Source organism: Trifolium pratense, linkage group LG4 (genome assembly GCF_020283565.1).
Source record: "Trifolium pratense cultivar HEN17-A07 linkage group LG4, ARS_RC_1.1, whole genome shotgun sequence".
Classification (NCBI taxonomy): domain Eukaryota; kingdom Viridiplantae; phylum Streptophyta; class Magnoliopsida; order Fabales; family Fabaceae; genus Trifolium; species Trifolium pratense.
In genome coordinates, this window is record NC_060062.1 from 30,106,488 (window position 1) to 30,119,080 (window position 12,593).

Below are 12,593 nucleotides of genomic sequence, written 5' to 3' on the forward strand. Positions count from 1 at the left end.
GAAAATTATATATATATATATATATATATATATATATATATATATATATATATATATATATATATATATATATATATATATATATATATATATATATCGATAATGAGAAAATGAATTACATCAAGAGATACATAAGATTTTTACAGTTAATTAACGAGAAGAACGGTTAATTAGTATAACTAACCAATTTAACTAATTAACTAGTGTAAGTAATTAACTGGTATAAGGAATATTTACATCTAACAGAAAGGGAAATCATAAAATCAAGATTATAAGAATTGAAAAAACAATGAGAGGGAGAATTAAAATATTTTATTATTATTCTTCATTAATTTACTTATTTTACATATTCTAAATTCTAAATTTGCAATACTTTCAAGTGATTACCTTACCAACAGCAAGTAACAAGTTGATCTATAATCTCATCTAACAATTCATCTAAAATTTCTGACTCAAAATCAGCACTTATACTTTCAAAATCACTTTTTTTACACTTTACTTCCTTCAATTGATTTCCAACAAATTCATCTTCAACTAGCTTGCAAATTTTACTCCAAATATCTACACACTCATTGTTTTGCCTCTTTGATCCTTCATGCATATTGTTCTCAATTTCATTATCTTTGTTCTTTTCTTCATTCTTCAAGTTACTATCTGAATGTAGAGTAAAGAGCTGGTCATTTTCAAGTACTGGTGACAATTTTCTTCTCCAACTCATATCAACATCATCACAAAGATCTTCCTCTGCAACAAGTTTATGTTTAATTAGTTTAGCAAATTTAGAACATGAAAAAAAGAAAAATAAATACTTGAATCGACGTTAATGATCAAAATTCTAAAGCTCATCGTGCGTACGTTTTTTTTTGTTTGTTTGTCAAGTAGCCTAGTGGCTAGAATTTCACCTCTTAAGTGGAATAAGTGGGAGTATCAGGATTCGAACCCCGATCTCTGCATATTACATGCAATGTCCCTACCAATTTAACTATACTCATGGGGACATTGTGTGTACGGTTTTACTATGGCAAAAATTAATTTAGCTAAAAGTGATTAATTTTAACATACATTCGTGAGGCGAATAATAAGGTCATGTTTGGATAAACAACTTAATTATACATTTATAGCACAATCGCTTACTATATAAAATTAAATCATACTTTCATAAGTTATATCCCGGAGAACTTATGAAAATAAGCTAGAAGCAGTATCTTGTTTCTATAAGCTTATGGTAATAATTTGAGAACAACATATCCATGGTTCTATAAGTTCTCCCAAACTGTCTCACAAGAACTTATATTATATGCCCAAAAAAGCCAATTTAAAAAGCTTTATATCTGAGGCTAAAATTTCTCTAACTTGAAATTCATTAAAAGTGATTGAAGATAAAGTGATTTATTTTTTAATGCATTCACATAAAAGTGAAGCAAACAATAAGGCCACGTTCGAATAAACAACTTAATGAAACGTTTTTAGCATAATCACTTATATATAAGTGCTTATGTATAAACTATTTTCTATATAAAAACAATTGTACTTGAAAACATAAGCAAACCATCAATTTTATGTTTTGAAAATCACATTCATTTCTAATTAAAGTGAATTCAAACATGAACTAAATAGACAAGTACCATAAAACAAAAGTAAAACTCAAATTGAAGAAACAAACCTGTTCCAGAAACATCACACTCAAAATCAAACACAGAAACAGGACTAGAATCATCTGAACAACATTCATTTTCAACTTTCTTTTCCACACAACAAATTTTCCCTTTCTTTCTCTTCTTCACTTTCTCACCATTTCCATTTCCCACATTCACATTTTCTCTCTTTTTTTTCTTCAACTCAACACAACCCTTTTCTTTTCTTCTCCCTTTAGACTTGAATTTACTATTCTCACCTCCACTTTCAAAGCTAAACACCAAAAAGTTCTCATTTTCAAGTAAATGAAAACCTTGTGAAACAGAGTTAACAGAGTTCAATGATCTGTTATGTGAAACTGAACTACCTACCATTGAATCCAAACCCATTAACCTTGCCACCACAGGAGAAGAAGAAACTATAGTACTACTAGTGTTCAAATTTTGAACTTTTTCACTAGCAATGAAATTTGAATGGAGCTCTCTAATTTGTTCTGATGGGTGTGTTTGAAGGCTACCAGAACAGATAATTCTGTGAAAAATTGTTGTGATAGCAGTTTTGAAACTGCAAAAAGTTGGATCAAAACTAAAGGTTGATGATGAAGATGATGGTGATGATGTTAAGAGTTTCATGTTTATAATGATTTAGTAGACAAAGAAAAAAAAAATGCTATAAAGAAAGAAAAGAAAGAAAAAACTGAGATGGGTTCTTTTTCTTTTTTCTTTTTGGATTATGAAACTCTTGAATAATAAAAAGCAATGGAAGAAGAAGAAGAATCAAAAGATTTAAAAGCGGGATTTTTATTTGAATATGAGAGAATAAGAAAGTTTTATGATATATAGAATAGAATTAGAATTAGAATTTGGAGTACTTTGCTTTATGGATATTGAAATTTGACAAGTCAATTTTGTTGTTTAAGAATTTTTTGTCTTTTTATTGCCTTGTTTGGAGAAAACAAAAAACATGTCTTGGGGCATGTTATGGGGACACTTTTTAGTTCTGCCTCCTTTGAAGTTCAAATGTGTTGTTTTTAGATTGGTTTATTTTATTTATTTATTTTTACTTTATTGATTTTGATGATAGATTGATAGGTCAGAAAGAAAGTGAGGATTGGAACAGATTATTGTATGGTCTAAGGTAGGCAGTGATTGTTGTATTTTTTTTTGTAGTTTTGTGTGGAGGGAGAGACATTTGACAGATTGTGTTTGTTTTTTGTTGTGGTCAGAGTAAGTGATAGTTACTTTTGGTTGTGCTTGATCCAACATGGTCACACTATTTTTCCATTGGGGGGTGGAACTCATGGAAGGTTAATGATTTGTTTTTTTTGATAAGCAGAAGGTTAATGATTTGAATTGGCACACTTTGAGGGAAACAATGGAGTAATTAGAAAAAAAAGTTATTTAAACACTTTTTCTATTGGAGCACGAAGAAAAATCAAGGTCATGGTATTGGTTAAGGTGAGATAAAATGACGGTTAGCAAAGATAACGGAAGCCTTAATTTCCGGGACCTTGAAGTCTTCAATTTAGCCGTTTTGGGTAAGCAAGGATGGAAGTTCATTACAAACTCTTCCTCTCTCTCACTAGAGTTAGGGAATTTCTCGCAAATGCTTACTTACCCGATCAGTCATCGGTTTCGGAGTATTATTCGACAGTTAGGGGAATTAGAGTGCACTATTCCGCAGCTCACATTAATACATTGTTGGGTTGTCGTGTGAGAGGTGCTTGTGAATTGGTATCCGAGAAGGAAAGAATTGCTAATGGTGGTCTCATGGTGAGGGAAGAGTTAAAGGAAGTTGTTTGTAGGCCTGGTGCTAGATGGCTGACACACTCGCCCTCATCACTTCCTACTAGGTTGAGTTTGACGAGTTTTAACCCTATTCACCGTGCTTGGGGTGAGTTTTGGCTTAAGAATGTTAGAGTGGTTGGTAATAACTCTGAAATCCAGATTGATAATGTTGCTGCTGTTCGATTATTAGCTGATGGTCGTTATGTCGATCTTGGTCTTTGGTTACAAAAGGATTTACATGAAATGACAAATAATAATAATCCGACTTTTACTTTGGGGCATTGCAACTTAATTGCTGCTTTGTGTAGAGCAAACAATGTCCCTATGTGTGTGCAAGAAGGTGACTTACATCCTATCCGGCCACTATCTTTATCATACTTTGAGAAGAAATTTGAGAGAGGTCCTATAGTGCCCCATGGTGTAAGGAATGTTGCAAGAGAAGAGGCTGCAAGAGAGGAGGAAGAGATTAATCAGTTTGAAGACGGGGTTCACCCGGACCAACATAATGTGCCGGTTGATGAACCACAAGGGATGCCGGAGCCGGCCCATTCTCTTTATTCTCACGATGTTAACCAGCTGGATTCTATGTTGCATCAGATGGAGATTTCTCAATACTCCGGGCTTCCTAATCTTTACTTTGATACCGCCTCTTCCATGTACACCGAGGCGATGACTTATCGTTCTACTTTCCCTCCTCCTACTTTTGGGACGTGGTATCCCGTTGATGCTGATTGGGAGGCACATCAGGCGAGGGAGCTGACTTCATTCCAGGCCAGACAAGCTTACAATTCGGGTCTGAGAACTTCTGAGTTAGCGGAGATCGAGAGGCGCCGCCGGGTTGAGCAGGATGAGGCAGCTGCTATGGAGAGGGAGATGTTGGATGTGGACGGGATGAATCTGAACTTGAATAGCCCTTTCACAAACTACTTCACTGGCCAGCCGGATGACACCGTTTGACGTCCTTGGTTATAATTTTCTGCTGCTACTCTATCTCTACTTTTTACTTTCTACTACTTTACTTTTGTTGGTTTGTAATAATAATTTGATGTTGCTTGGATTTGGCTGGATTGTACTATTTTAACTTTGAATTTGAACTTTGTCTTGTTTGATTGTGGAATTGTTTTTACCTTTGGAATTTGTTTCAATACTTTGGCATGTTCCTTCTAGTTACTTGAGTATCAATTGCATGATTTTCTCCGTGTGTAATTTGTGAAACTTGCAGTGCAATAGCTTGTTGCACTCATGTGATCAAGAGGCAAAGGAAAGGAACGCACACTTTTTGACCGGTTCTTTGATTCGACCCAACCGAGAGGTATTGAGCCAAACACTCCTTTTTCTTCTATGTGTGATATCCACTCATGTATTGTCTCTCGATTTTGCTTGTCGTCTTTTTATTTGATTGGTACTTTTGTAGCACACACGAGGCATGTTCCTTGGTCCCTTTGAGCCTTTCTATCCACCCTTACATATAATTATCCTTTGCTTAACCAATTTGAGCTGAAAAAGAAAATGTTATTTTGCACAACCTTAAGAAAATTTTGATGAAAAAAGGAATGACTTTCTTGGAGGTTAGACACCTAATTAGTGGTTGATGCGCATTGCTCACCACTAAGTTTGGGGTTGCTCTTTGGAATTAGCAAACAATAAAGTTTGGGGTGAGGGTACTAGAGAACTAGAGAACTTACAAAAGTTTGATTGGAAAAATTGAAAAACAAAAAATTTCAAAAGTTACAAGGCTTTATGTGGAAGAAAAGAAAAGAAAGATTGAAAAAAAAAATAAGAAATGAATGTAGAAATATTGGAAAAGAAGTACAAAAAGAAGTGATAGCCTTGAGTTACAAAAAGAATTGCACACTTGTGTGTTGAAATGAAAATGTTCTCTAGTCCACTATGTTTCAAAAGAATAAGAGTTTGGTTTATGAAAATTTTCTTTGACTAATAGGGGGATCTAACTCCAAGTTTTTCTACTACTTATCCCAAAATGTCACCATCCACCATAGCCAAGCCACGTTATAACCCTAAAAGACCTCTAAAGTGTGTGCACGAAGTGAACCGAATGAATTCTTAGACTACTTGCAAAATTATTGTTGACTTGCATTGATGTGTTGATTTGAGTGAATTACCAAAACTGAAGAGTGTATGTGAGTAGTGTGATGGGATCTTAGAGCCTTGGTTGAAAAGTGTGAATTACTTGAACATGTCTTGCGGGAACGATTGTGCAATGGAGCATTGTTTGCAGGTGGATCATTGATCATCAGGTGATTCTCACGTATGTATAATTCGAGTGAATTTAAGGAAAATGCCAAGGTCTTGACACAAAAGCTTGAGGTAAAAGTTGTTTCCTTGAGGACAAGGAAAGGTTTAAGTTTGGGGTTGTGATGACGGATCGTCACACTCTCTAATCCATGCCTATTTTAGCAACATTAAATGCATTTTAGTAGGTTTTAAGCAATAAATGTAAGAGAAATCTAATCATAAGCTTGATTACTTGTTTTGCAAGAAAACAGGAAAAATTGCAAGAAATTGCTGATTTTCACTACGCTGGGGGCGTAGCCCATCACGCGCCGCGTGATGGAGATCACAGGGAGCCAAGTTTTCACTTTGATCACGCGCGGCGTGATACCTGACCACGCGCGGCGTGAAGCTTTGTTAAGGAATTGGATTGCTGTCTGACTTGATCACGCGCGGCGTAGCAATGACCACGCGCGGCGTGAAGAGAAGAGGAACAACTACGCCGGGGGCGTGGAGCTATCACGCGCGGCGTAAAGATGGCAGAGCTGAAGATCAGAGACTTCAGATTGGATCACGCGCCGCGTGATACCGTTACACGCGCGGCGTCGTTGAAGAAAGTGCAACCACGCGCGACGTGATAGATCTGGCGCGCGGCGTGGTTGCGTTCATTATATAAGGATTCTGCATTTTTCTGTTAAGGGGTTGGAAAATTCTGCAATATTCATCTATTCTCTGATTTTGGAAGCATCAAGATCCAGATCAAGGACTCCATAGGATAGCTCCGAGCACCTCAATAGCATGGATTCTCAAGCCATGAAGTTGAAGCGAGGACGCGAACGAAGCAACATGAGGAGCTAAGCTTCTTTTGGAGGTAGGATCTAGGATAGTCTAGGATGTAGATGAATCATTTGTAATCTGCTATATGTAAGAATGTACTCTGTTCATGGTGTTGATTCAATGCAAATCTATTCTTAATGCTTTATAATCCTTCATTAGTGTTGTAATGATTTCGAGTTAAGTCACGTGCGAGAGTATTGATTTAATTTCTGAACTGAATTGCATTGAGCACTCGAGTGTTTCCGGTCGAGAGATTGAGACATAGAGTGTAGCGAACGATCGACGCGCTTTCATATCATTCGTTGTAGGTAGCTTCCGCCCGAGAGATCGGGGGAGTATCGACAACGAATAGAGTGGATTTTGACAAGAGATTGCGATTCACTAATTTGTTGATCCAGTTGTGAACACTTGAGTAGATTCCTATGATATAGTAGATTGCATATGGTTTAGCTATAGACTAGGTGATTCCGATGATTCTACCTCGCTTTTCCATTATATCAAAGCACGTTTTCTAACAATTCATCACTCAACATACCCCCAATTTATGTGTATTTCTTGCATAATGTTTATGAACACTATTAGACTAGTTTAATCAGACAATCCCTGTGGATCGATATTTTTATTACTACGTGGTAATTCGTTCACATGCGAAAATTATCCATCAATAATGAATAGATTAATTTTGTACATAAACTATTGAAGGTTTACCTTGCCACGGTACCATGGTAACTTCTGTGTATAACCATGGTGATGTAAGTATGTGACAAAATCCAACCACATGACAAATATCTGCATTTGTTCAAAATAATACAAAATTAACTGATTGTAATTGATGTAAATTTGACAGAATCATGATTTTTTTACGGAAATGATAGAATCATGATGAGCTACTATTATTTTGCAAAAGATATATTTTAGAGCTTTAACAAAATTACAATGTCGTTAGGTTAAATTCACCGTAATTCAAAACATTCAATTTAAAAAATAATTTAATCCACATACAATGTTAGTGTAAAGGTTTTTTATACGGTCAATCAATTATAACCATCAAATCATTGAAAATGATTGACCGTTGATCCGAACGTGTATGATTATGATTATGACAATTGACGATTGGTCCTGAACGTGTATGAAAATTAATCTTTCAAAAGAATAATACAAAAATTCAAAAGGTTAAGAATGTAAGAGTAACTTTACCCAATAGGGAACTCCATAAAGCTTGAGTGTAAGAAGTGGACTAGTTGTAAATGACAAATAGAGAAGCAAAGAAAACATAACAAGCCAACACACCGTTGAAACTATCACTTCTTTTCTCTCATTGGGTGAAAACAAGTCACTGTATGGATGAAAATGTGATCCTGATTTTCCTGGGCTTCTTCTCCACTGAAATATGAAAATTCAAATTCTTAACTCATTCTTTAATTATACTTCCTCCGAACTTAATTATGAGTAAATATTCACTTTTCAAATTCATTGTATAATTAATGTATTTAATTTATATTAGAAATTAGATAAATTAATTATTCAATGAATCTGAAAAAATAATATTTACTTATATTTAAGTGCGGAAGAAGTATCTTAATAGTACAAGTAACTTACAAAGTATTGTTTTTTTACTAATAATAAAAATAAAAAACTCACCAAATAAATTGGATATGCAAACATTGGCAAAGGTAAACTGAATCTCACAAATTTTGTCATGGTGTCTAAATTCTTGTAAACCTTTTCAGTCAACTAAGATAATGACACAAAAAAGTATCCAAAATTAATTACGAATAATCATCATGAAAATTACACCTTTGTTCCCTAAAATTGGGACTAAATAGACTAAACAACCAAAACTATATAATATAATTAATAATTTAATTGATTAAGAGCAAACAATAGAACAAATTAATTTATCACATACTGGAACCCATGATTCATCCTTCTCAACATTTCCATGGTTTTGATGATGTGTTTTATGACTAATTCTCCTGCAAAATTCATAAAATAAAATTTAAAAAATTGATTTTGTTGCAATTGATATTAAACACTTATCCAATGATACAACTTCATGGACAAAATGAATTAATTAATAAACATTAAAAATCCAAAATTTATAAGAAACTAAGTTATTACTAACCATCCATGGTATGGAACAAGAATTGAAGAATGCAAAATATGGCCCACTAAGCTATTCACCATAGAACTATCTGAGAAGCTTCCATGGCCACTATTCCAAACAAAACATCAATGTTTACATCAAAACATCAACATGACTGAAAAAAAAAAAAAAATTAAAAAAACATAATTGTAAAAATTAAAAAATTGTTTTTTACCAATCATGTCCAAGAACAAAAATTGCCCAAAACATTGTCCCTTGAAGAGGCCAATAAATTGGCCAAAAAAACCAGCTATCAAATTTAATTGCAGCTACAATCAATGCAGCAACAATTAACACATCTCTAAGAACATAACTTAGAGATTTCCATGTGTTCTTCACCCAACAATGTTTTGGAATAGCTGCTCTAATTTCAGCTATCTTAAATGGTGGAAGAGCACTAGGGTCAAAATCGGTATTGTCATGGCCACCATTGGATTTTTCCATTGTTTTTTGCCCTAGTGTTTCTCTGTTTTCAGTCATATAAGATGAAATGTTTTAACCTATAAATACATGGGGTTATTTATATAATAGAAAAATGTAAGAGTGGTAATAATAGTTGCACAAAAATTTAGTTTGACTTATAATTTTGAATTTATTTATTTTTCCTAAGATTTAATATCTCTGTCTCTAATTACAATCAGTTTTTTTAAAAAATTGTCCTTAAATATAATTTTTTCTATAAATTTTTAAATGTATTTATTATTATTTTTCAAATATAGCCATTAATATTAATACCACGAATTTATATTGAAATGTGAAAAATAAATATTAAATAATTTAAATGAAAGAATAATTTAATATTTGTTACATACATTTTAAATAAATTTATTATTTCAACAATTTTTATAATATCTATAATTTTTTATAAAATTTTTGTTAATTAATAAGAAAATAAGATAATACTCCTCCATCTTAAAATATAAACAAAAATAAATTAAATTGTTCTAAGTTTTATACTACTAAATATATTAAATTTTGTTGACAAATTTTTATTTATATTTTGAGGATTTGCCTAAGTTCTAGGTGTTTTGGGACAAGCAAAACAAACGGGGATAATTTGGGAATTAGTGGGATATGTGTGAAATGGAACTTGTGGAAATTATGAGTATTGTGCATTTTTCAAACCGTACTAAGATTGAAGTTACATCTAATTTAGGTAAATTCTAATATGAAGCATTTTAAGTGGTCCATGATGGACCAGCCATTAATAACGTTATAATTAACGAATATGAATTTCTTAAAATTCACAGTTGAATTGAAAGTTTATATCATATAAATCATCCATAAAAAAATAAGAAAAATTGAAAATCATTTGATATGTTATTGAGACTCATTAAGATTAACGGTTTATGAGTTTTTTTTTAAATACCGTTAATCTTGATAGATCTTAATAAGATATCAAATGATTTTAAATTTTTAAATTTTTTTTATGGATGATTTATACGATATCAAATTGTTTTTCATTTAAATAAACATGTATCTTATCATGTCAATATCAAGTGTGTATCAAACATAAGATATCATAAAATAATGATATCATCTTTTTTATCCTGTGTGCACTAAACGCATGACAGGATATGCGTTTATCATGTCAATATATATCCTATCCTATCATTATCCAGCTTCTTATCCTGTCATATCCCCACCCTATCATGCACACCAAATATGAACTTTCAATCCAACAGTAAATTTTATAAAATTCGTTTTCATTATAAACTTATAATAGTATTGACCACTTATCCACAGTGGACCACTTGTAAAAATGATCCACCGTAGTATCTGCCTACATCTATCTAATAATATAACCATTGTATCTCTCTTGAATGAATTGGTGCCAACTCAACTTGAAGTGAATTAATAAACACGTTTTCATTAATCAAGATATGTGTGATACACGGGTCAAGACCCTCTTTATGTTTGACCTTTTTTTTTCTTCTTTTCTTTATATTATTAAAGTTTTGGGAAAATAATTAAACGATGTGATATTTTGTGGATTCAATTACTTTTTTTAATTAATAGCATCATAATATTAAAGAAAGTAGAAAAAATTTCAACTAACACTATTTGTACTCTCTAATTCTCTACCAAGTGCTAAAAGAAAGAAAAGAAAGAAAGAAAAAAATGTATAACAAAGGAAAAAAAAGAAGCTAAGTGCTACGATAATTAATAACATCAAATTTATCTTTAAAGAAATCCTAACGTAAGAACGAAAGCAAGGAATCCCACCAATTTTCTTTCCTAAAAATACGTGAAAACAGAATCTAGATATTATGAGAAAAACAATTGATACGTCTATTACGAAGATCCCGTGGAACAATCGAATGATCTTTCGAAGCTTGTATAGCAACTTGAGAATCATTTTCTACCCATAGGGTGGATCCGGTCTCTCTCCAAAGCTTTCTCAATTGCTAAAATAATAGTCTAATTTGCATGAAAAACTACCCAAATAAGTATCATGCTTGTCTCGGAAAATTGCACCACACACCGTAAACAAGTTCACCAAGGATCCGTTTGTATTAACCTTTAATTTCTATTTAGAAGGAGACTGCCAACGAACAGGGAGCAACACCACATATTTCTGCATAATCGGATCAATGTGTCAGCTCCTGAATTTACAACTCCTTTGGAAATCAATGATGTACTCAATTTAACACTAAAGTTCGAATTTTTATAATAGGACTGAGCGTCAGTCAGATTTGGTCAGGTTTTGGTCGAAAATCGCAAAACAGATAAAAATCGTACATCTTTGGTTTGTTCGGATGTCGGGTCATATGGGTGACGGGTATAACGGGTCGTTACGGGTTAGATTGAAACTTTGTTGTTACATCCAAAACTTCATTGATAAAAAAATTCATATTCTTCTAATAGTTCAATATTTCGTACAAAATGCAACAAATGATACAACAAAAAGGATAATATGCATTTCCTTTGTTGTAGATCCAACAACAATAATAGATAGTAGATGAGAATTAGAAATTAAGATAAATCTAGAATATTATCTTTCACATATCGTTTTATTAACATATTACAAGCTTAAGCTTGTAAAATACCACATTTCTGTCATCTATCAAAAATAGATAAAATCAACAAAGCAAATAATATAAGAGATTAAGAGAAAGAGAGAGAGGTGCTCGAAACTGGAAAGAAAAAAAATTGCATTTTAGTAATTGTTCGAACGGTTTCATGTATGAGGAGATGAACTTTTAGAGACTCACATCCGCCCATATACAACCGTTCATGATCGATTTTTCAAAATTGTTAACCCGAGATCCGACCTGCACCCAACCAAGTACTTCCATATATTGGAGGTTATGTCGATTTCAAGTTGAGTTACGGGTCCATGCTCAGCCATATTTTATACGAGTAGAATTTAAAGAAATCACATCGTTATTAAATATTATGCCTTTGCCACCCATCCAAATCGTATATAATGCAAGATAGTCTTACATCTCTAATTAGTGTGTGCTAACTGCTATAACAAAGTAACAAAGCCAAGGCAAATGTGATATCAATAAAACAGTTAAGCATGACAGTCACCCAGCTCCAAACAGCTAACGCAAACTGACATGATAAGAAAATTATGCTCTGAGGTCTCGTAAGCACTTCTGCACAACATACAGATCGAAACAATGGTGCATCCACGCGCTCATAAATTCCCATATGTACCGCATCTTATCTTATTATCAATAAAACGCCACAAAACAAAAGAGTATGACAGAGGAATAAAATTTTGCCAAATGAGAGTAGTCCAATGTGAAGTAACTAGAGGAGAGAATATGTGATTATACGCATCCTTAGTCGAAAGAACACAAGCACATCATCCATGCTTGAGACAGGAAGAATGACCGCACAGATCTCATCAATTAACCAAGGAGCAAACTCATGAATGAGAGGAGGAATCGGCCAATGATTATCTTCAATAATATAACACTCCTATTTTCCATTAGATAATTCTA

General features: G+C 33.0%; 2 protein-coding genes across 2 annotated transcripts; both read right to left on the reverse strand.

Annotated features, from left to right (window-relative positions):
- Nucleotides 1–297: 297 nt before the first annotated feature.
- On the reverse strand, nt 298–2,475 carry LOC123881841. The gene is made up of 2 exons (XM_045930586.1): nt 1,664–2,475; nt 298–744 (listed from the first exon to the last, which is right to left on the reverse strand). Exons 1-2 carry the CDS (start codon nt 2,265–2,267, stop codon nt 389–391), a joined length of 960 nt encoding a protein of 319 aa, XP_045786542.1. The 5' UTR covers nt 2,268–2,475; the 3' UTR covers nt 298–388.
- Nucleotides 2,476–7,184: 4,709 nt separating this feature from the next.
- Nucleotides 7,185–9,081, reverse strand: LOC123922449 (omega-3 fatty acid desaturase, endoplasmic reticulum-like). Its single transcript, XM_045975163.1, has 6 exons — nt 8,813–9,081; nt 8,617–8,706; nt 8,401–8,467; nt 8,133–8,225; nt 7,782–7,874; nt 7,185–7,280 (listed from the first exon to the last, which is right to left on the reverse strand). Exons 1-6 carry the CDS (start codon nt 9,079–9,081, stop codon nt 7,185–7,187), a joined length of 708 nt encoding a protein of 235 aa, XP_045831119.1.
- Between the last annotated feature and the right edge of the window lie 3,512 nt (nt 9,082–12,593).